This window comes from Sturnira hondurensis, unplaced genomic scaffold, assembly GCF_014824575.4.
Source record: "Sturnira hondurensis isolate 20B ecotype Veracruz unplaced genomic scaffold, ASM1482457v3 Scaffold0000780, whole genome shotgun sequence".
NCBI lineage: Eukaryota > Metazoa > Chordata > Mammalia > Chiroptera > Phyllostomidae > Sturnira > Sturnira hondurensis.
Window position 1 is genome coordinate 17951330 of NW_028073411.1, and position 23473 is coordinate 17974802.

General features: G+C 53.8%; 1 protein-coding gene across 3 annotated transcripts in view; it reads right to left on the bottom strand.

Annotated features, from left to right (window-relative positions):
* Positions 1–1158: 1158 nt before the first annotated feature.
* The window catches only part of FAM193A (family with sequence similarity 193 member A), a 126195-nt gene continuing 103880 nt past the window's right edge, over positions 1159–23473 (bottom strand). For all 3 annotated transcript variants that reach the window (XM_037046869.1, XM_037046862.1, XM_037046877.1), the window contains 2 exons: positions 9859–9940; positions 1159–1798 (listed from right to left, as the gene is read on the bottom strand). In XM_037046869.1, coding sequence (XP_036902764.1) covers positions 1705–1798; positions 9859–9940 — 176 coding nt within the window. In that variant the 3' untranslated portion in view covers positions 1159–1704. The remainder of the gene's footprint in view (positions 1799–9858; positions 9941–23473) is intronic.

Consider the following 23473-nt stretch of genomic DNA (forward strand, 5'->3'; position numbering starts at 1 on the left):
ACAGGGCCTGAACAGACGCTTCTTCAAAGAGGACATGCTCACTGTCCCTCGCTGTCAGAGCACTGCCCACGACAGTGGGCACCTCACATCTGTCACCTCACACCTGTTGAATGGCCGCTGTCGACAGGCGAGCAAACGCATGTTGACGAGGACGTGCAGAAAGGGGGGCCTCGTGCACGGTGGCCGGGTGGGTGGGATCGCAGGCCGCTGCAACCCTGTGGAAAGCAGCATGGAATTCCCTCAGAAAATTAGAAATGGGTCCGCCTTGTGCCCTGGTGACCGCACTTCTGGGTGTTTATTCAGAGAAACGAAAAACGCCACCTCACGACTACACAGGCACCCTTGCGTCCACTGCCACGTCACCCGCAGTGGCTGCGGCAGGAGCACCAGGTGTGCTTCGGTGGGCAAAGCAGAGGCGATCCACTTCTGCAGTGAAATGAGTGAAATGTCGCCGTTTCCAGCGACACGGGTGGACCTCAAGGGTGCTGTGCTCAGGCAGCCGGTCAGAGAAAGCCCTGTGGACTTGCCTTCCAGAACACGCCCAGAGGCCAGCCCGCCTCACCCCTCCTGGCCGGCAGCCTGGCCAGTCTGCTCAGGGAAGCAGGGCCCTCGCCCTTCCCCTCCGTGGGGGACACACCAGGCCCTCGAGGCATGCGCGGGGCGGTGAGCCAGGCGGTGTTGGCTGCGGCCAGGAGGCAGCTCCCTGCAGCTTTCTGAAACCCCTCGAAGACCGGAGAACAAAGGGAGCAAGGAGGGTTCCTTTTCCCGTCTTAAATGCTGTTCACGTTCCTCATCGTTCCTCATCGAAACCCAGCTTAGTGCAGCCTTTAACCCTTTTCTTAGAGACCACACGCCCCAGGGCCGGACGGGCACCTGCTCCAAGGCCCTGCCTCCCTCGGGCTACAGGTTTAAACTCAAAGGCCTCCCGCGGCGGGCACCACCCCGGCTGCCGGTTCTCAAAGCACTTACCACTTCTGGTTGAACTCTGCCTTGCGGCCTGGGCACCGGGACCGCTAAGCTGCCACCTGGGGTAGCAGCCCAGCCCGTTGGGGGGACAGCCCCCGCACACGCCACCCCGCCACACTCCCATCAGCCCCAGCAGAAAGCAAGCAGACGAGGCCTTCTGCTGTACTAATGTATTCCATCTTTCAAAAAGAAAGACATGATTTTAATATTACTTAACAATATGTTAAAAAGTAGCCAGGCAGGCCCGTGTTAATACAGTCGTACACTCTAACGGACTGGACGGTGAGTACTGGGTGGGCTTGTTGGAACGGTCTCACTCTGCAGGGTCTTACACAAGCTGGCTACGAGTCAGGGGTCAGACACAGACAGTGCGACGTGGACACTCTTAACAGCAGATTGTGGAGATTGGCGCCCGCCTGCCCCGCCCGCCTGCCCGCCCACCCCTCAGGTGGGAGCTGAGGGACGGCGATGCCCTCAAGGACAGATGACAGGGCAGGGCGAGATGCAGAGGCGACAGAGCCACGAGGGTGATGCAAACTCATCTCTGGCCACAGCCCGGGCCCGAGGCCTCAGGGGGCGGAGGAAGTGGCGGGAGCAACGGTCACAGGAGCACAGACGACACACACAGGAGCGAACAGCAGGCCAGCGGCGCCTCGTGGGGCTGCGGTCTCGGGCACCGAGGCCCACCCGGCACGGCCTGCTCGGACTCCCGCGTGTCCCTCTCCAGGTGGTCCTCCTTCAGTGGGCAGCAAAGGTGGCTTTTTTCAAACTAAAATTGGACCAGTTGATGGACAGTCTCTGCCGGGTCTGCCTGGCGGAATCTAAGCAGAACCTAGAAGACAGGAAAAGCCAGAGTCCCCTGAGCCCGTTTCCTCCTGCGTCTCCATGCAGGGGAACCCTCTGCACCCCCGTGCCCCCTTCAGGACACTGGCCAGCGTCCATAAGACTCTTGGGCGCTTTGTGTTGCCCTTTCCCACCTGAGCTGAAGGGCCCGAGGGCCCTCCTCCACGCACTGCGCCCCACAGACGCCGGCCTGCCCTCACTGAGCACAGGCTCACAGGCGATGACTGGAAGCCAGAGTGTTTCGGGCACCGCACTGGCCAGCCCTCTCCACCTCTGGACCCCAAACGGAGCTAAAAGCATCTAGAAAAGGCTACACAATGCCACCTGCTTCCCGGGAATGACTGACAACTTGTGTATTAAGGAAAGGAATGGACATTTTCTTCCCAAAATCTGTACTTTGCATAATTTCTGAATTTCTCACCTTTTCGGCTGTAAATCTGGGTAGTAGAAATCTGAATGAAACCTGACCCGAACTGAAGCCAGGCACCCAGCGGTCCCTGGTTCCTGAGTGGCCCAGCCTGTCCTGCTGCCCACCCTCAGCTCCTTTCTGCCTATAGTCTGGACACCACCTCCCCGTAGGCGCCTGTGCTGTCCTCTAAGAAGTAGGTCACGCACACATGAACCCGCCCGTGTGGACAGGATGTGTGCCTGCAGAATGCCACAATGAGAAGCCTGGGTGACCGACCTCTACCTGAGACACCAACACTGCCCGCCCCAAAGCCCCCGCTGCCCCCAACAGGAACCCCGTGCTGGTGCGTGGCACCAGGACCTCCACACGTGTGCTCAGTAGCAGTGTGCCGTGCATGTGCACATGTGTGACCACGGAGAAGCAGGCTCACAACGGATGGCCCCCGCTTCCTCTGCTCAGCACCGTGCCTGCGTGGTTCCTCCACGAGCCCGGCGCCCGTCTGCGGCTACAGGAACGCCGCACACAGAGCACACAGGTGGCAGCAGCATGTCGGCTGCAAAGGCCCCTGGACTTGGTCCTGCTGATCTCCCCTGAACCGCCTTGACCCAGTGGCTGCCAGGCGCAGCGGGCGGGTTGCGCTCTGTCCTGTGTGTGGGCCCCGCCCCACCAGGCGGTCCCCTAGGATGGCTCACTGTGCTGTCTGCACAATGGTCCCCCCTTCTGGCCAGTCCACTGTGGCAAGCCCGCACAGCTCCTGCTGTGCACAGCCTTCGAGTCTGCAGGGCCAGGACCCTGCGTCACGGAGCAAAGCTGTGGGTCTGCGTGGGTCTGCGGGGGTCTGCTCCGGGGTGCCGACCTCCCACCAGCATCACCATGGCCTCGTTCGAAAGCCCAGGGACTTCCTTTGTCTTCCTGATGGAGACGGAATCTCTGGGTTCTTGCCTTTCTTCTGGGAGCCTCGTACATCCTTGGTTTGGGGTTCTGGTTAACGTACCACACACATCGAAGGCTGCACGGAACAGACGTGCAGCACAAAGACGAGCGATCAAGGAAACCGGGTGGACCGCTGGTCAGGCCGGGGCGCCCACCAGCACCCGGCAGCCCCTGCCGTCTTGGGTCGCAGCCCTCCCTCGTCCTCAGAAGTAACCAAGCTTTTGACTTCTTATCTGGAGCACTGCCTTGCTTCTTTCAGTCCTGACGCCCCTGGGCGTGTCTCTCAACAGTGCACTTCAGTGCTCAGAGGGCACTCTACTCCGCTGCAGCGCGGACGCAACAAACCAGCCACAGGGCGAACACACAGTGCCAGCGAGTGGAGGCTGGCAGGGAATAGCCCCTCAGTCAGGGCGGTGTGTCCTGTCAGCGCCCTGGACCCGTGCACACAGTCCTGTTTGCACCAAGCAGTGTCCAGGGGACGAGGAGGGCACTGTCTGTGACCCCATCCATCTGCCGTGGACACTCGGTGGTAAAACTTGGGCAAAGGCGAGGGGCGGGCGCTTGCTCTCACCTCTCAGGCAGACACGGGGGCGCGGCTGCTGGAGCGAGTGGCAGGTGAGTGAACTGTGTCCTTGCGACCTAGCCAACTGGGGATCTATAGAGACTGGGCCTTACACAGGCTCTCGTCCGAGCTTCCCGCTCCACTTGCAAGACACCTCGTGGTGGGCGGCGCTAGGTGCTCCTCTGTGCTGCTGTCAAATCCCAATGTGTCCACCCAGCGCGCTCCCAGAACACGGGGGAGCCCCACACCACCCTCCTTGCCTTCGGATCCCCCAAACTCTGGGGACTCGCAATCTCTGGACTCTGGGGAACTTGACAGCCTGACTTTAACCCTTCCCCTCTGTGAACATGGGATGCCTGTGACTTAGGTGTCATTGTTCTTCAGTCAAGTTCACAGCCGTCTGTGCACACACCTGGGGCAGTTTCAGGCGCACTTGCGGGCTGCGTCACTTCAGGACCAAGACGGGAGAGGCGTGCCTCCAGCAGTCTGACCCCACGGCCCTGCCCTGCGTGCTCCCACGCAACTTCCCCTGCGGACAACAGCTCGCCTCTAACGTGGAACTTTGCTTCCTCCTTCCCACCCTCCCCCCCGCCTTTCATTCCTCGCAGACTTTGTTATCCAAACTCCACTTCCCTCACGCGGCGCGGGAAGACCTCTTGTGCTCCCCGCCCCTCTTGTTCCGATGCCCTGGTGGCATACGCACAACACCGGACCATCTGCTGTTTGGCATCTCGGGATACTTCTCTGTGAGTGGCAGAATGCAGTTTTCTCATTGGAAAAACTAGTGGCTCCTGCTTCCGTTCCTGCCACCGTCATCAGGTTGTGGATGAGGCTGACGTGGCTGGCATTCCAGTTAGGCTTTCACACGACGGCTGTGCGGCCGTTGCCGGTGTTCTATGCTTTCTTCTCCGCGGGCCTGCAGCCTCCCCCAACAGCCGGGTCAGAGCACGAGAGAGACCCTCCTCGCCACGGACGAGGGCCAATGCTATTGCGGCAGGGCACGGGACAGTGAGCGCTGGCTGGCAGCTGACTCTGGTGCCGCTCGGCCCCGCACTGCTTCTTCAGCCTCTCACGGCAGTTTTGTGCCTCTCCCCCTTTCTCTCAACCAATGCCCTCAAAGGCTGATTTGTTTAATACTTTCCACGTGTCAAATACTCACTTTGCTGGTCTTGTTTCCTATTTCAGAATTTCCCTTGTTATCTCTTTTGTGTTACTTCCGTGTGTGTGCTACTTTGAGTTTATTCTGTTGCTCGTTTCCTTTTTTTTAAAAATATTATTTATTTATTTATCTTTAGAGGGAAAGAGAGAGGGAGAGAAATATCAATGTATGGTTGCCTCTCATGAGTCCCCTGCTGGGAACTGGCCTGCAACCCAGGCATATGCCCTGACTGGGAATCGAACCGCGATCCTGTGGTTCGCAGGCCTGCACTCAATCCACTGAGCTACACTGGCCAGGGCTCTGTTGCTCTTTTCCTAATTTCTCAACTGAAATCCTTTTTTAAAAAAAATACATTTTATTCATTATACCATTCCAGTTGTTGTTCCCCCCTTCATTCCCCTTCCCCCTACACACCCCTCCCCCCTTTAGTTTATGACCACGTGTCTCAAGTCCTTTAGATTCTATATTTCCCATACTATTCTTGCCCTCCCCCTATCTATTTTTTACCTACTGTCTATGCTACTTATTTTCTGTATCTTCTTCCCCCTTCTCCTCCTCCCACTCCCCTATTGCTAACCCTCCATGTGATCTTCATTTCTACGTTTCCACTCCTGATCTGGCTGTCCTCCTGGTTTGCTTTTGTTTTAGGTGTGGTTGTTAGTAACTGTTCATATTTTTCATCTTCTTTTTCTTAGATAAGTCACTTTAGCATTTCATATGATAAGGACTTGGTGATGATGAACTCCTTGAACTTGCATTTATCTGAGAAGCACTTTGTCCTTCCATTCTAAATGAAAGCTTTGCTGGATAGAGCAATCTTGGCTGTAGGTCTTTGGATTTCATGACTTGGAATACTTCTTTCCACCCCCTTCTTGCCTGTAAGGTCTCTTTTGAGAAATCAGCTGATAGTCTGATGGGAACTCCTTTGTAGGTGACTGTCCCCTTATCTCTTGCTGCTTCTAGAATTCTCTCCTTCATTTTCATCTTGGCTAATGTAATTATGATGTGCCTTGGTGTGTACCTTTTTGGGTCCACCTTCTTTGGGACTCTCTGAGCTTCCTGGATTTCCTGGAAGTCTATTTCCTTTGCCAGACTGGGGAAGTTCTCCTTTATTATTTGTTCAAATAAGTTTTCCACTTGTTCCCCTTCTGGTACCCCTATAATTCGGATATTGGAACGTTTAAAGATGTCCTGGAGGTTCCTAAGCCTCTCCTCATTTTTTTTTGAATTCTTGTTTCTTCACTATTTTCTGGTTTGATGTTTTGCTCTTCCTTCTGGTCCACTCCATTGATTTGAGTCCCAGTTTCCTTTCCATCACTATTGGTTTCCTGTGCATTTCCCTTCATTTCAACTAGTTTAGCCTTCATATGTTCCTCTAATTTGTGGCTAAATTCAACCAGTTTTGTGAGCATCCTGATCACCAGTGTCTTGAATTGTGCATCTGAGAAGTTCGCTATTTCTCCTTCTTCCTTATCGGCTCTGGGGCTTTGAGTTCTTCTTGAGCCCTGTTTTGGTCTGTTCGTGCCTGTTACGTATGAGGAGCAGAGCCCTAGGTGTTCATCGGGGCCGGACCACTCAGGCGCTGGGTTGTGACGCTGTATGTGGGGGCCCCTTCTGGTGCCTCCTGCCACCACCTCAGGCCGCGAGGTCCGTCTCACTGCTCGCTCCCCTGCTGGTTTATCTGTGTGCGAATGTGTGATGCAGCCAGCCCGCCGCCCCGAGCCCTCACTGGGTCAGCCTGACGCGGAGCTGCCTGGGCGCCTGGGGTCAGGGGGTCTTTCTTGCCTGTCTCTGTTCTGCTGCTGGCTCCGCCCCTCTTACCAGTCCTGTTGAAGGGTTCATTGTTGTCGGACTTCCATATAATTCAATTTTCTGTTCTTTGGCTGAGTCTTTGTCCTCCAAACCTTTGTTGTATTCAAACTTGGTTGTGGGAGAAGGCACAGTGTTTCCACCTATGCCTCCATCTTGGTGGAAGTCCTCAAGTGAAATCCTTAACTCTAAGTTTTCAGGTAAAAACTCTAGCATGTAAGGCTTCACTGAAAGAGCTCTCAAGAGCAAACATTTTCTGCATTCCACAGGTGTTCATGTGATGCTTTCATCATCTTTTAGTTCTGCATAACTTAAAATGCCTACTGTGGTTTCTTTTTAAATATTATTTATTTATGTATCTATTTATCTTTAGAGGGGAAGGGAAGGAGAGGAGGAGAGAAATATCAATGTATGGTTGTCTCTTGTGAGTCCCCTACTGGGAACTGGCCTGCAACCCCGGCATGTGCCCTGACTGGGAATCGAACCGCGATTGTGTGGTTCACAGGTCTGCACTCAATCCACTGAGCTACACCTGCCAGGGCCTACTGTGCTTTCTTAACTGACCCCCCAAGTTAATCAAAATCATACACTCTTAAGATTCCCAAATATCTAGGGAATCGGAAATGCACTCATTGTGAACCTGTATCTAAACGTGGTTGATGGGCACGGAGCACACGTCCTCGTCCTTGGTGTGCGGTGCAGCCCGGCTCTCCCTACCCTGCATGCAGAGCACTGCCCACGGGCACTACACGGAGCCCGCTGGCCAAGCCGTGGCGGCCTTCTTCACCTCCACAGAGGCCTTGGCTGTTCCAGCAGCCAGTCATCTTGTTAAGTACTTTCCTTTAAAACTTCTGTCTCTTCCTAACAAACTGAAACTTGTATCATTAAGCAGTGCCCTTCCTCTGTCCCTGTGTGAAAATATATGGAGTCTGATAACAATGTAACGACAACAGCTTCCTTCTTCCTCTGCCTGCCTGTCATTCTACTTCAGGTCTGTTCCGGTGAACGGCGTGTATACACACCCACACCCACCCAGCAGGGGCCCCCCAACCTCTGAGGCCTCCTCAGGGACCAGTTTAGGAGAAGACAGTTTTCCAAGGACTGGGGTGGGGGGGGTGGCAGACAGGAGGCCCCTGTATGTGTGTGTGTGTATTTGTACATGCACATGTATGCATATGTTCAAAGCCTTCAACACAATCTGACAAAATTTATTTTTGTCTGCTTCCTGTATGTCCTGATTACTGATATAACTGGATTTGTGTTTATCCCCTTTTAAACTTCTGCTTATATACGTTCTCTACAATTTTTTTCTTTGTGAGTTTTGATTTTTTCCTTCTAATTAGCGATTTATAAACCCTATTTCTACTCTTCTAATGTTTGTTCCTGAAATTGTATCCAACCCCATGGAGCCTGAAGTCTGAATGTTCCAGCCTGTTAAATACACCGAATAGTCCAGGGACTGGAAGGCGCTCAGCCCACTGCACCTGCACACACCGCTGCCGTCCAGGGCTGTGGCTCCGTCAGGCACGATGCCAATGAGACGCTGCTGCCACATCGTCACAGGGAGTGCATGTCCACATTCGCCTGTGACTGCCAGGCCGCTTCCCATTCCTTCCTGCACATCCAGCTGTCCTGACATCAACTTCCCTTTTTCTTCAAGTACAGCCCTTGCGTGTGTTCTTTTACACGGGTCTCTTTGTGGCAAGCTCCTTCCGTTTTCTTTCATTAGGGAAAGGCCAGTTTTGAAGAACAACTTTGGGGAACCCAGAATCAGAGCCACGGCCTTCAGGTCTCACAGGCTATGACGGTGAAGGGTTTTGTCTGCTTTCCTGCCGCTGCACTTCTGAACGTGCAGATTCGTGTTTCTCAGTAGTTCTGTAAAACCCTCAGGCACTGTATCTCTTTAAAGTTGCTTTTCTGCAGTCTCTCCATTTTCTCTCCAATTAAATGACAGCTTCTCCTCCACCTCTCTTAACCCCTCATTCATATTTTCCATTTTTCTTATATCTTGCATTATTTTGGGCACATTTTTTAGATACATCTTCCAGTTCACTGATCTCCTCTTTAGCAGTGTCTGACCTATTGAGGCCTGGATTTTAATAAATGTATTTTTCATTTCTGGATATTTCACTGTTTCCCCCAAGTCTTGGGTATTTGATATTCTTTGTAAACGAGGTCATGCACACCTTACTCTCCAAAACGCTGCTCACACCCACGGACACTCCTGTTGCCACCTCCTCCCGAGAACCCAGGGACAGCCGTCTCTCAACAACCTGAGCCACTTGCCTGTGGATTCTTGTGCATTTTGCACAAACTGGTGCCGTCTGCGAATGAGAGTACCTTTCTCCCTTCCCTCGTTTCTGTTTATGCTTTTACAAATGGAAGTTGTGATATGGACACTTGTCTATGTTTTACTCTCAAGGAGTAGCTTTTAATGTGTTGCCACTGGATGTGACAGTCATTGTGTTTTATCGATGCCTATTACTACATTAAGAATGTGTCCTTCAAGCCTTAGTCAGGTTTTATTACGAGTAGATCTTTAACTGTGGCGAACACTTGACTGCACCTGCTAAGATAAAAGCACACACACAAATCGCACAATAAATAGTTTCCCGAAGCAGAGCTTCAGTGTTTCAGACCGAGAGGCAGTGACCTCCCACGCTGCACACGACCTCCTCCTTTCATGTGTGTCTGAAACAAAGAGCTGAAAGTGCTTCCAGAAAAAGAATGAGGAGTTTAAAGTAAATTTTTCCCCCTACTTCACAGAGGAGACAGAGCGTTATTGAACATAGTACTTTCCTCCTTCAAAGAATGCTGTGTGTCCCTGTGTCCTAACGTCAGCACACATCTGACCCCCTGGGGGCCCAGAGAACAGATTTGGGGCCCTCCTAGGGTCTGACTCAGCAGGTCTGGGAGCCGCTGACGGCTCAGGCTGTGCTGAGGGGCCAGGACCACCCCGAGGACTGCTGCCACCCACCAGTCTTCGCACATGCGGGGGAGGGGAGGGGCGAGCCAGAGCGAGGGTGGGGAGGTTAGTGTGCGTGGGAGGTGTGGATGGGCCGTGCGCGCCAGGAGGTCTGTCTGTCTGCAGAGCTGCTGCCCAAGTCCACAGAGGAGCCTCGTTTGTGGGGACCCCCCGAGCACTGCACCTCGACACGGTGCCGACCCAGCGCTGACCTTTTGAAGTGCTCCACTTCCCGCTCCGTCTCATCCATGTCCACACTGTCCAGGTCGATGTCCTTGGGCAGAAAAACATCATCTGTGAAGTGAATGGAGAAAGACCCATCAGAGGATCAAAGGCCTTTCAACAGAACAGAACTCTAAATGGACCTAATTGCAACAGCTTCACACACTAAACTTTGCTGGCACCCAACCCCGACGGGAGCTGTCACTGACAGGTCTCCGTGATGGGAGAGGCCTGAGAAGTCCTGAAACCTGCACTGCATGCAAGCCCAGAGGCCATCCCCTGTCCTTGCCGCAGGGAGGGAGAGGGCAGCGCACAGCTCTCAGCAGCCACCACCAGAAGGCTGATCCTTCCAGTGTCCCCCACAGTCAGAGGACATGACCACCACAGGACCCAGAGAGCAGTGGAGCAGATGGCTCCCCTGGCAGCTGACCCGCATGTCCGGCATCCAGAGATGTCCCCAAGGACTCTGCAGGCTACTCCAACCAGAAATCAGGGCTCTCACTCTGCAAACCTCCACGTGGGAGCCTTGGTCAGAATCCTTAGTAAAGGAAAACTCTCTCACCACCACTGGGTGTCTCCACAGCAGCAGCATCAGGGCAGAGTTCACGGCACAAGAGCAGTGATACTTCTGAAGACACAGCGCCAGGAGGAGAGCCTTCGACACCTGGGCGCTTCCCCGAGGCCCAGCACGGCCACAGGACCACGGCCCCTCACGCAGGACAGCGCTCCCGCCCTTCGGCCTCTGCCAGGTGCCTGTCCTCTCTACCACACCTGGATACCTGGATACCATGCCACCAAACCCCCACCCCCACCCAGGACCTCCTTCCTGAGCTCCGTCCATACAACTGCCTCCCCCTCACACCCACGTCTTGACCCCCTAACACAGGTACAGAGTCCCCTCCTGACCTGCTGCCAAGCCGGCTCCCTTCCTGACAGTGACCTGAAAATGACCCTCCCCACCGCCCTCCCTCACACTCACGTCACCCCTTCCACTGTGCTGGCAAGTTCTGCCAAGCTCTTCAGGACCCCCCACCCTATCCCACTGCTACTGCTTTGGTGCTGCCCCGCAGCCCGAGATCCCACCTAGACCCAGCCTGCACGGATCCTCACGCCTGCGCAGCTCACACCCATCGCAGCTGCCCTGCTCCTGTGGCCCATCCCTTCTTGCTGGCCACCAGGACTGCTGCGCAGGGCCTTGCCTGGTGCCTGCAGACTGAGGCCGACAGGGGCGCAGGGGGCTTGTGGGTGTAAAGGAGGCCCCCACAGCACACCTCCAGCCACTGCACACGAGCCTATGCCGAGGAGCTTCAGCTACAACGTGAGCCCAGGGCGGGCGGCAGGCGGGTCTGTGAGAAATGCCACGACGCGACAATGCTCTCGTGTCCCTCTTTCTGACGAGCTAGAAAGACAGCGGATCGACAGCCAGACCCAGACCGGAGATGGCACTCCAACCAGACTCCGCACCAGGGAAACAACTAAGTCACACTGGCCCAAGCGGACGATAAGCACAACCAGCAAGCGTTGTGCCCAGGCAGCTGGCCCTTCACTGCTGAGGCCACGGGAAAGGGCTGCCCTGGCCAGAGCTCCCAGGACTCCAGGCCTGCGCCCTGCCTAAGGACAGGCGCCCAGGAGCCCCACTCCACCAGTGTGCCGACTGCAGACCCGAACCCCGACAGCAGGGAGAGAAGGGACAGAGGAGGATGGGTGGGGCCACTGGCCCAGGCAGGCCACAAGTGAAGCGGGTGTCACAGGGAGCTCAGGGAAACCAGCATGGACACTGGGACAAGACACCAGACAGCGAAGATTTCTGAAACAAAGAGCAAAGAAAACACTTCAGAGAGAAAAAGAAACAGCACGTGCAGGTCCCAGAGAGCTCTCCTGCATGCGACCAGTCAGAGCAACGGCGGCCCACGGAAACACAGCCCTCCCCCTCCGGGGGTGCTGCACAGGAAAGGATGGAGGCAGCAGGGATGGCTAGCTTCAGCACACACTTGACCTAGTTAAATGTACCTCCCAAACTGCGGTTTCTGTGTGTAATCAGCATTAAACGTAACATGCAGGTACCGTACGTTCTTTTTCCACACGAGGTGCTCACAATCCAGTGTGGATGTTACACTCACACCCCCTGGACTGGAACTGGCCACATTCCAAGTGCACAGCAGGGACTTGGGACTGCAGGCGACCGTGCAGGGCGGGCAGTGCTGTTGGAGACCTGACGGCAGTGGGCGCTCTGAAACAAGGGAGGCCCCGTGCTCTGCAATGAGCTCCATGAGGAGAACAAAAAGGCCTGCGGGACAAGGCTGAAGCCAGCCCTAGGAGTCATCTGCACGGGGGTCCTGAGCAACTGGAAAGGCGCCTCCTGTCCTCAGGGAGGACAGTCAGCGCTCGGGAGACCCCTGCCAGCTCATGAATTCAAAGGCATCCCAGGGAAGGTGCCACCTGGCCTTTCCACGGGAAGTCCCTGTGGAGTGGGAAGCACAGGAGGACAGCCGAGAACACACTGAAAACGAAAACTGTGAGGACGCAACTGCCCCATGAGTCGCTGACTCTTACGGAGCCTCTAAAACAGTGAGCACAGTGACAGCAGGTGACTCAACAGCAGGGGACACAGGACTTCCGAACAGACTGGTGTGGCGCTGCATGTGGGACTCCCCCCGCCCACGGCAGGGATGGGCAGCAGGCAGTGAGGGGCCCCGGCCAGAAGAAACATGTATTGCTTTGGGAACTGTCACTCCCTCCTCGTCTCCTTTTGGGAGTGGCCTCCTGTTCTGTGACTGCTTCTTGACCTTTCCTTCCTGCAGGCACACACTGAGGGGACACAGTTCAGATCACGGGCAGGTCCCTTGGTCTGGGACCCCTGAGCCTCCAACTGGAGAGGACACCGGCCTGCCAATGGGGTGGCTTGTCAGAATATCACGAACACTCTAGCGGCGCCCTGGGTTGGGGCTCCTGCGCTACCCACCCCCCCAGCACTTTTGTGAAGCACGAAGGTGGCGCCCGAGTCCCTAAGGCAAGATGAGCTTTCTCAGGCCGGTGCGGGGACGCCTAGGCAACCTCTTGGAAAAGCTGGCACTGAACCTGAGCCTGAAGTGGTGCCCCAGAGCCAACTCCAATCGTCAGGGGTTGAAGGCAGACACCAGACCACTGAAAGCCAGGAGAAAACGTGGCTCATCCCTCTTTCCCCTTTGGTTAGAGGGACACTTTCTCACAAGCGGTGAAACAACAGAGGCAATAACAGATCCGTGGGCTGACTACATGCAAAGTAGAAACGAGGACAGCCTTGTACACGCAGCAGCAGCTTGGTTCCCGGCCAGCCCGAGACTGGGAGGCTGTCTGCAGCACGCAATGCAGTTAAAAGACCAATGATCCTGATGTACCAAAGACTCCTAAAAATGGAGGAAAGCCCTGGCTGGTGTGGCTCAGTAGATTGAGCACTGGCCTGAGAACTGAGGGGTTGCCAGTTCGATTCCCAGTCAGGGCACATGCCTGGGTTGCAGGCCAGGTCCCGGAGTGGGGGGCACACAAGAGGCAGCCACACACTGATGTTTCTCTTCTCTTCATTACCCTCTCTCTAAAAATAAGTGAATACATTTTTTTTAATGGAGGAAAAAGTAAAAAACAGTGAAAAATAACCAGAATAAAAAAATTCACACGTAAAGAAAGAGTCCTAAAAATATGACCTCTTTGTACTCAGAACATATGAACAAAAGCTGCACTGCAGACAGGTTTCACCGAATGGCTGGCTCGAATTACAAAGCCTAAGGTGAGAACAGGCACATGGGGGCCCTAGGGGGGTCTGGAGAAGCTCGGGGAACCTAGGAAACGCCACCGCCACTACCTGCTGACCCAGCACTCCCTCTTCCGGGGAATCCCGCTGAAGAACCCCCACAAAGGGGAAACCGAGCACAGTCACGCCCGGCAGCACTGTCTGGATGCACAGGAGAGGTGAGTAGATCAGATTTCTTTTAGCTTCACCTGAGAACACTTTTTTCATTGCTATTAGGGAGCAAGGAAGCGGGATGCCCTGAATGCTGTGGCTCAGAAAGGTTGCTTTTTTCCTACCAAGAAGATTTTATTTGTTTATTTTTACAGAAAGGGGAAAGGAGGGTGATAGAGAGGGACAGAAACATCAACGTGTGGTTGCCTTCACACGCCCCCTACCCAGGCATACACCCTGACTAGGAATGAACTGGCGACTCTTTGGTTCTCAGGCTGGCACTCAATCCACCGAGCCGCACCAGCCAGGGCCACTTGTTTGATTCCCAGTCAGGGCATATGCTCGGACTGTGGGCCAGGTCTCCAGCTGGGGGCATGCCAGAGGCAAATGATAGATGTATCTCTCTTACATGGACGTTTCTTTCCCTCTTTTTCTCCCTCCCTTCCCCTCTCTCTAAAAGTAATTTTTTTTAATTTTTAAAGAGAAAAGGGGAAGGAGGGGGAGAGAGAGAGAGTCACTAAATTGGTTCTCTTCTCACATGCACCCCAACCGAAGATCAAACCTGTAACCCGGGTGTGTGTCGTGACCGGGAGTTGAGGCTGCAGCCTTTCTATGGGACAATGTCATAACTAACTGAGCCACACCTGCCAAAGTGGTCGGTCATCCTTTAGATGCCCTTCAGGGCGCCACGCCCGGAAGAACCAAGAGGACCAGCCCAATGAACTGACACCAAGTGATTTCCGGAATACAGTGAGCGGGAGAAGCAAAGGGAAAAGGAGCACCCTAGTACGCTAGCTTTGGTGCAAAAGGGGGAAGCAAAGGGGAAACCTGTGTGTACAGTAAATGGGTGGGAACCGGGTGGGAACACTGGGTGGTGGCGGAGAAACACAAAGTGAACACAAAGAGAAAAGAACCTCCGCGGTTCCTCAAGCACCGACCCCGCCCACGTGCTCGACACTGACCACCACGGGCCGCCGGCTGCAGACAGGACTGCTAAATGGGAGCCAGCCCACTGTCCGCGAAACCAGGCGGGACGACCGAAGGGACGGAGGGTCTGGCAGGCTGGCACCGCGCCAGCCGCAGGCACACGGAATCTGTGCGGGAGGCGCAGGCGCAGCGGAGGCTGGGAGTCTGCGCTGTCAGTGCGGCTCGGGCTCCTCCCTGGGGGAACGCGGCCCAGAACCACCGCCCCCAGCGCTGCCGTCCGCCCGCGGCGCCTGCGCACAAGGCCGCAGCAGGCACGCCCAGGCCGGCTTTCCCAGGGCCCCTCCACTGACACGTGCCAGGGCTCCTTGGAGAAATGGCCGACAGGCGGTTGGGATGGGGACACTGCAAAAAGAGCCTGGAACGCCTAACTGTGGCTGATGGTCTGAAAGGGACCCATGAACAAGGTCGGAAACCAGGCTGTGGGGCCGGAGGCAGAGTCGGGGCCGGAGGCAGAGTCTGGGCCGGGCCGGCCCGGGTGCCCCGAGCCAGCAGCGCAGCACCCCAGGGCCCCCTCCCAGAAATGCCCCCGCGAGTGAAGGAAACACAGGGGAGGACGGCTCCTCCCGCAGAGGGCCACGTCAGAAACGCAGCAGGAACCGTGCAAGAGAGGCCACTGTCTGGGAACAACGCAGTAACAGACATGCTGAGCAGGAAGCGCCAGCAGACACTAACACTGCGGGTGCGTGTTGGGAACAAGAAAAATGGTCTCAGCCCCAAGGAGCCTGCTTCCCTAGCAAACATCCTGTAAGTTGATTGCCATCTGTTTAGTTTCAAAATTTTCCTTTCAGTTGAGTCAGACCCCACCCTGTTCCCCCACGTGGGCTCTGTAAGCCAATAGCTAACCGCCACATCTGCTTCTGCCCAACGCTTGCTTGCTTGCCTCTATATAAGGACTTTGCTGTAAGCCCTGTGCGCGACTCGACTCTCGTTTGCAGCCCTTGCGGGCACCGTGTCTCTGGACACTTTGAGAGTTCACCCCTGTGCAGGTTAAACTTGGACAATAAAGTAACATCTTTGGAACCTTGAAAGTCTCCGACACTTGTTCTTGGGGTTGGTGGATGCAACATTTGGAGGCCCCAGCGAGATCTCCCTCCACGGAGTTTTGGTTCGGAGACCGGTCGGGCAGCTCGAGGTAAGTATTTGGTTGGGATCCTCTTTAGTGTTTGTACTCCGGAGTTAGAAACCCTGTTGTGATAGGTGGGACGCTGCCTGTGACCCACCCAGGGACTGTCAGAGGCGAGATGCCGCACTCTGAAATTTGGTTTTGGTAATTTGGATTGTGACCGGTCACGTTAGGTTTTCCTTCCCCCGCGCCGCACTGCGCTGCATTTAGTTTCAGTATTGTATGCCAGGCACGTCTGATAGTCCGTGTGTTTGTGGAACTGTGTTGTTTGTTTGGTCGTTTGCCTGTGTGGTCTGTTTCCTCTCCTTCGAAATCCCCAGTCTTCTCAAGATAGGACAAAAGGAATCGGTGTCCAGTTCCCCACTTGACTGTCTCTTAAAGAACTTTTCTGATTTCCAGAGACAAGCACAGGGCTATGGTGGGCCGCCACTGGACCCTGAATTCCTGCGAGCCTTTTGTGTCAGTTAGAGTGGCCCACTTTTGATGTAGGGTGGCCCACAGAGGGTACTTTTGACCTCTCCACTTTGTTCCCAGTGCGAGCCACGGTGTACAGGGTCCCCCACCCCACCAATATCTGTACATAGATGTCTGGGTAGATGCTGCAATAGAGAGGCCTGGGTACATTAGGAAATGTCTAAAAGGGAATCAGAGAGGCAGACGAGCAATTTGTCTAGTTGCAGGCGAAAATAGGGCAAGAGAAAAGGGATGCGATAGCAGGGTCGCCACCCCAAAGGCACCCCGAAAGCAGCCCAGGCTCTACCCAGTACTGCCAGAAACACCGAAGGATCATTTTAGACCCTGTGAATGCACCCCCTCCACACCCGCGTAGAGAGGAACCGGATTCCTCACACAGGGACATCGGCATGTTTGTAAGCCCGTCACATACCCAGGGAGGTGTACTTTACGGGGAGGGAGCGTTCCCTCCGGTGGCGAGGGGCATTCCCAATGCACTTTTGGCAGGGGACGCTACCATTTTGCCCCTCCGGGAGGCACCACCGGCACTAGATGCTGTTTCGCGGGTGCCTCCTCATCTAGTTTATGTGCCCTTTTCCACCAGTGACTTATATAACTGGAAACATCAGAATCCCGGTTCTCTGAGAAACCCCAAGGGCTAATCTCCCTCCTCGAAACCATATTCAGAACTCACCAGCCCACCTGGGATGACTGTCAACAGATTCTGTAAACTCTCTTCACTTCTGAGGAGAGAGAGAGGATACGGGAAGCCGCAAAGGCGGTATTGGGGGAGGAGGGAGAGACTATGGCTGGGAGGAGGGAGGTAGAAGACATTCTCCCTTTTCAGCCTCCAGCCTGGGATCCAAATACAATTGGGGGGAGGGACGCACTGCTGCAGTATCGCCGGGCTCTGCTGAGGGGGTTCAAGGCAGCTGCGAGAAAACCTACCAACTTTAGTAAGGTCAGTGAAGTCACCCAGGGCAGAGAAGAATCCCCAGCAGCGTTCCTAGAGAGGCTTATGGAAGCATATAGGGTATATACACCCCTCGACCCCAAGGCAGAGGAAAATAGGAGATTAGTAAACACAGCCTTTGTGACTCAGACAGCCTCAGATATTAGGAAGAAGCTTCAGAAGATAGAAGGATTTGAGGGAGAGAATAGGAGTGAGCTATTGGAGATAGCCCAGAAAGTTTATGTGAATAGAGATGACCCAGAGGTAGGCAGGGCGAAGGAGGTTGCTAAGATCCTGACTGCTGCCCAGAAATCTCCTCCCAAGGAAAAGGGGGACCACGAAAGCGCTAAGGGCGACGAACAGACAAAGATCAATGTGCCTACTGTAAAGCAAAGGGGCACTGGAAGCGGGAGTGCCCAAAGCTGAAAGCTGACAGTCAAGGGCAGAGGCAGGGCCCTGAAGTCTTGCTCCAAACCTCAGACTGACGGGGCCAGGGCTCCGTTCCCGTCGGCTCCCAGGAGCCCATGGTCACCTTAGCAGTCGAAGGTAAGCCAACAGACTTCCTGGTCGACACGGGAGCCACCTACTCAGTCCTAAAGCAACCACAGGGACAAATCCAGAAGGCAACTACCAAGATAGTGGGGGCCACGGGCAAAGCAGAGGCCTACCCATGGACTCCCGCAAGAATAACTAACCTAGGCCGAGGCACCATTACCCACTCTTTCCTAGTCATTCCAGACTGTCCTTACCCACTGCTTGGAAGAGATTTGTTACAGAAACTCCAAGCCACCATCACCTTCAGACGTGAGGAGAGCCCTTCGAGAAACAGGGACAAAGAGATGGAGGTCAGCTTGGAGATAACCGTCCCACTGTCTGAAGAGTACCTGCTTGCCACCAGTCAAGGAGGTAAGGGGGAGACGGCAGGGGTCCCGGATGCCTTGCTCACTAAGATACCTGGAGTATGGGCGGAGACCAATCCACCAGGTTTGGCCTCTCACCAGCCACCTGTCCTAGTGCAACTGTCGAGCACTGCCAGCCCAGTCAGGATCAGGCAATATCCAGTTCCAGCACGAGCCAAACAGGGTATTGCGCGACACTTGCAGCGCCTACTTGAGGTGGGGATACTCCGGGAGTGTCAGTCTGCTTGGAACACCCCTTTACTCCCTGTCCAGAAACCTGGGACCCAAGACTACCGCCCAGTGCAAGACTTGCGGGAGGTGAATGCACGGGTAGAGACCATCCACCCCACGGTGCCTAACCCATATACCCTGCTGAGTTCGCTACCCCCTACTCACACTTATTGTTCAGTCCTGGACTTGAAGGATGCTTTCTTCTGCATTCTGTTAGCACCCCCGAGCCAGGAGATCTTTGCCTTTGAGTGGAATGACCCAGAGAATGGACTAGTAGGTCCATTCACACGGACTAGACTGCCGCAAGGGTTCAAAAACTCCCCCACCATCTTTAATGAGGCTCTGAGCAAAGATTTGCAGGCTTTCCGCTGTCCCATCCATCTATAGTGCTGTTGCAGCATGTAGATGACATTCTCATAGCTGCAAAGAGCGAAGAGGAGTGCGAGGTAGCTACCACGGACTTGCTGCAGGACCTCGAGAGAATGGGGTACCGAGTCTCAGCCAAGAAAGCCCAGATCGTGACGCAAACTGTAAGTTATCTGGGATATAACTTACGGGGGGAGGGGGCAGAGAACCCTATCCAGTCAACGAATCCAGGTGGTCCTACAGATCCCTGAGTCTACTACCAAGAGACAAGTGTGAGAGTTCCTAGGTGCAGTGGGATATTGCAGGCTATGGATCTTAGGCTTTGCTGAGCTGGCCAGGCCCCTACACGAGTTGACTAGAGGAAAGGAAGAGCAATGTACATGGACTAATAAAGAGAAACAGGCATTCCAGGCCCTCAAGGAGGCATTAGTCGCCGCCCCAGCCTTGGCCCTGCCTGACCTGGCTAAGCCATTCCAGCTGTTTGTAGCTGAGAAGGGGGGAGTTGCCCTAGGGGTGCTTAGCCTAGAGCTTGGACCATGGAAAAGGCCAGTAGCCTACCTGTCCAAGAAGCTCGACCCCATGGCATCTGGATGGCCGATGTCCCTAAGGGCCCTTGCTGCCACCTCCATTTTAGTCAAAGAGGCCAGCAAGTTGACCCTAGGACAAGACATATACGTAATTGGTGAACATTACGTAGAGCAAGTGCTTTGGGCACCTCCCGACAGATAGTTGTCCAGTGCTCGACTGACACAGTACCAAGCTCAGTTGCTTAATCCACTGTCTGTCCAGTTCCTCAAGACAACGGCTCTAAACCCAGCGACCCTGTTGCCGGTACCAGATTCTACTTTAGTTCACAGTTGCAAGCAGGTCCTAGACACTGTGACTGGGTCCCGCCCGGACTTAAGAGATCAGGCATATGAAAAGGCCGACCTAACTTTGTTCACTTTCGGCAGCAGTTTCGTCAAGGACGGACAGCGATATGCAGGAGCAGCAGTGACCACAGAAAATAAAGTCCTGTGGCAAAGGGCATTGCCAGCAGGGACCTCTGCGCAGAGAGCAGTTAATCGGACTGACCAGGGCCTTACAGATGGCAGAGGGGAAGGTGGCCAATATCCATACTGACAGCCGCTACGCTTTTGCCACTGCTTACATACACGGGGCCATAGATAAGGAGAGAGGCCTCTTGACTGCGGGGGGAAAGGACATTAAAAATCGAAGTGAGATTCTTGCCCTTCTAGATGCCATCTGGCTGCCCACCAGAGTTGCTATTATCCGCTGTAAAGGACCGCAGAAGGGGGATTCCCCTATCATCAAAGGCAACCAACTGGCAGATTCAGCTGCCAAAGAAGCCGCCTCTGGGCAATCAGAAAACCTCCTTCCCCTCCTTCCCCAACCTACCTTACCTCCTATCCCAAGCTACACACCAGAAGAACAAGAAGGGATTCAGTTAAAAGGCCAGAAAAATCAGCAAAGATGGATAAGGTTACCTGATTCTAGGCTTTACCTACCCCAGGGAGTTGCTAGGCAGATAGCAAAGGACAACCACACCAGCACCCACCTAGGACAGAATAAGTTAGAACAACTAATAAAGAAATATTACTTAGGCCCCATCATTAGGGATATTGTCCATTCAACTGTATCTAGATGCAGTATTTGTGCTAAGGTAAACTCCCCAACTAAGAAGCTGCCTCCCTTAGTAAGGTATCGTGGGAAGGCCCCTGGGGAACTGGGGGAAGTAGATTTCACTGAAATGAATCCTGGGAAATCTGGCTATAAATATTTATTAGTCCTAGTAGATACTTCTTCTGGGTGGGTGGAGGCGTTCCCCACTCGAGGGGAAGCAGCATCCACAGTATGCAAATTTGTACTGGGAGAAATTGTACCCAGATATGGTACTCCCCTTGCCCTAGGATCAGATAATGGACCAGCATTTATCTCCAAGATATCACAAGAATTAGCCACTAAGTTAGGCATTAATTGGAAACTACACTGTATTTACAGACCCCAGAGTTCAGGACAAGTAGAAAGAATGAATAGGACTTTAAAGGAAACAATCATTAAACTGAAAGAGGAGACCGGCGAGAACTGGGTTGAGCTACTCCCTTTTGCCCTTTTTAGGACAAGATGTACTCCTTACCTTAAGAAATGGGCCCCCTATGAAATTCTATTTGGCTGACCAATACCCCTTATACCCGGGTTGACCACCGAGGAATTTAGAGATTTCTAACCACAATTTCCTCAAGTCCCTACGGGCTTTGCAACACATTCGGAGTGAAGTACGGGCCCTCCAACGGTCAATCCAGTCGGATAAAGTTGACGTCACCAAAGTACCAGAAGCACCAGAACCTGGACAATGGGTATGGATTCTCAATCACAGGCGGGGCAGCCTGGAGCCACGATGGAATGGACCGTTCCAGGTGCTCCTAAGCACACCCACGGCTGTTAGGGTAGCTGAGAAACCCTACTGGATCCACCTCTCCCACGTGAAACCGGCCCAGCCACCAGACGACCTACCTCAAAAATGGCAAGTCAAACGGAAACCGGAGGAGCCCCTAAAGCTTACTTTCTCCACTGCTTAGGACTGATAGCTTTCTGCTGTTTGCCTAGTAGCGGGTTAGAACAGCAAGAATGGGTCTTAATTAGAACTGCTGATGGCACAGTAATTGCTTCCAACTATACTTGGGGGGGAAATACTCCAATAACCCTAAAGGCCGACTTCTCTAAATTCTCTGATGATAAATTTTGTGAGTCTCCCGCAGCCGTAGCTGTTGTAAACTCCCTTTCTGATTGGCAACGCCTCTCAATCCCATTCACTCCATGTGATAACACGGTCAAGAACTACGCCCTTAGGTACGCTGCTGATTATGGATGCCCGGAACCACCTCAGGAAAAGGTTTACCCTTGTGGAACCTACAAGGATTTCTGTTGTAGGCAATGGGGTTGTGAGACCCTGGCCATAGACTGGAACCCCGGAGGTAGGAATGGTAAACATATATCCCTTTTCCGCGATCGCGGTGGAAAACCAAATAATAAAGACTGTATGTTAGACAAATGCAATCCAACCACGGTAACAGTCCTAAACCCAGGAGACCCCGAATGGATCAAGGGTCGTACATGGGGGGTTAGACTTTACGTGTCCGGGACTGACCCTGGAACCTTCTTCACCGTCAGAAAACTTCCTACTAAAAACAGGCCACTCCTTAGAGGAGTGGGAAGCGGGCTGCCACCCAGGCCACCTAGGCCCCCTGTCAGCTCCCCGGCAGCGCTTGAGCGCCCGGGCAGTGAGACAGACCCAGACCAGAGCGGAGCCACTGCGACTCCTACTGCTGACTCATTCCTGATCGAGCCAGAAGAGCAGAACCATAAGTTACCCTTTTATACTCCCAGCCGGTTGGTTACTAGAAAGGCCACACCACCAAGAGATTTATGCCCTAGATTTACTAGATAAGGTATTTCCATTCTTTAATAGCACACAGCCGGGTATTACAGAGTCTTGCTGGCTGTGCCTAAGTCCCAGACCTCCTTTCTATGTAGGGCTGGGGGCCAACACCTCGAGAGGAGGGGAACTGGCTCCCACCACAGTCACCCTCACGGGTATTCAAAACCAAGATCAGAATCAGATAAGCGATTGTATTTCTGAAGGATCCCTCACCCCAGCAGAGTTCCATGGGAAGGGAACTTGCTACCTTCTGGCAAACTTCACCTTGGATACATCCAATTATAGTGATTATTGTCTTAACCAAGAAACCCTGCCTGACAGACACCCTAGAGAGCCCAGCAGTAACACAGGCTCCTGAGGGACTATGGTTTGCATGCACTCAGGGCATTTCTAAGTGCATGGTCCCCACCCATCCTGAGCTTTGCGGGAGCGCTTGTATCATTCCTCAAGTATATTTGTATGGAGGAAACCCTGAATTCCTAGTTGCTTCCCCAAGGCGGGCTAAGTGGACCCCACTCCTCATCCCTATCGTGGCTACCATAGGAATCGTAGGTTCTGCCGCTGTAGGAGCGGCATCACTCATTCAAGGGGAGGCCAACCTTAGGCAGCTATCTCAAACCTTTTCAAAAGATATCTCCCTCCTCCAAGATCAGGTAATATATTTAGAGCGCCAAGTAGACTCCCTTGCTGGAGTAGCCTTACAAAATAGGAGAGGATTAGAGCTCCTCTTCCTCCAGCAAGGTGGGTTATGTGCTACATTAGGGGAGGAATGTTGTTTTTATGCTAACCACTCTGGAGTAATTAGAGAAAATATCAGGACCCTCACCAAAAGATTAAAGGATAGAGATAAAGAGGAGGAAAGTTCCAGTTGGTATGCTTCCATGTTCAAAACATCGTCGCTTGGTTACCTACCCTTATATCTGCTATTGCTGGTCCCCTTCTACTGCTCCTACTAGCGGTCACCATAGGGCCTATCATCCTAAATAGAGTTCTTGCCTTTATCAAAGAGAGGGTAGAAGTAGTCAAGTTAATGGTACTCTGCCAACCTTATACCATCATCCCAAATGATGGAGAGTCAAGGGTTTGACATACCCACAAGGAAAACGGGGGAATGTTGGGAACAAGAAAAATAGTCTCAGCCCCAAGGAGCCTGCGTCCCTAGCAAACATCCTGTAAGTTGATTGCCCATCTGTTTAGTTTCAAAATTTTCCTTTCAGT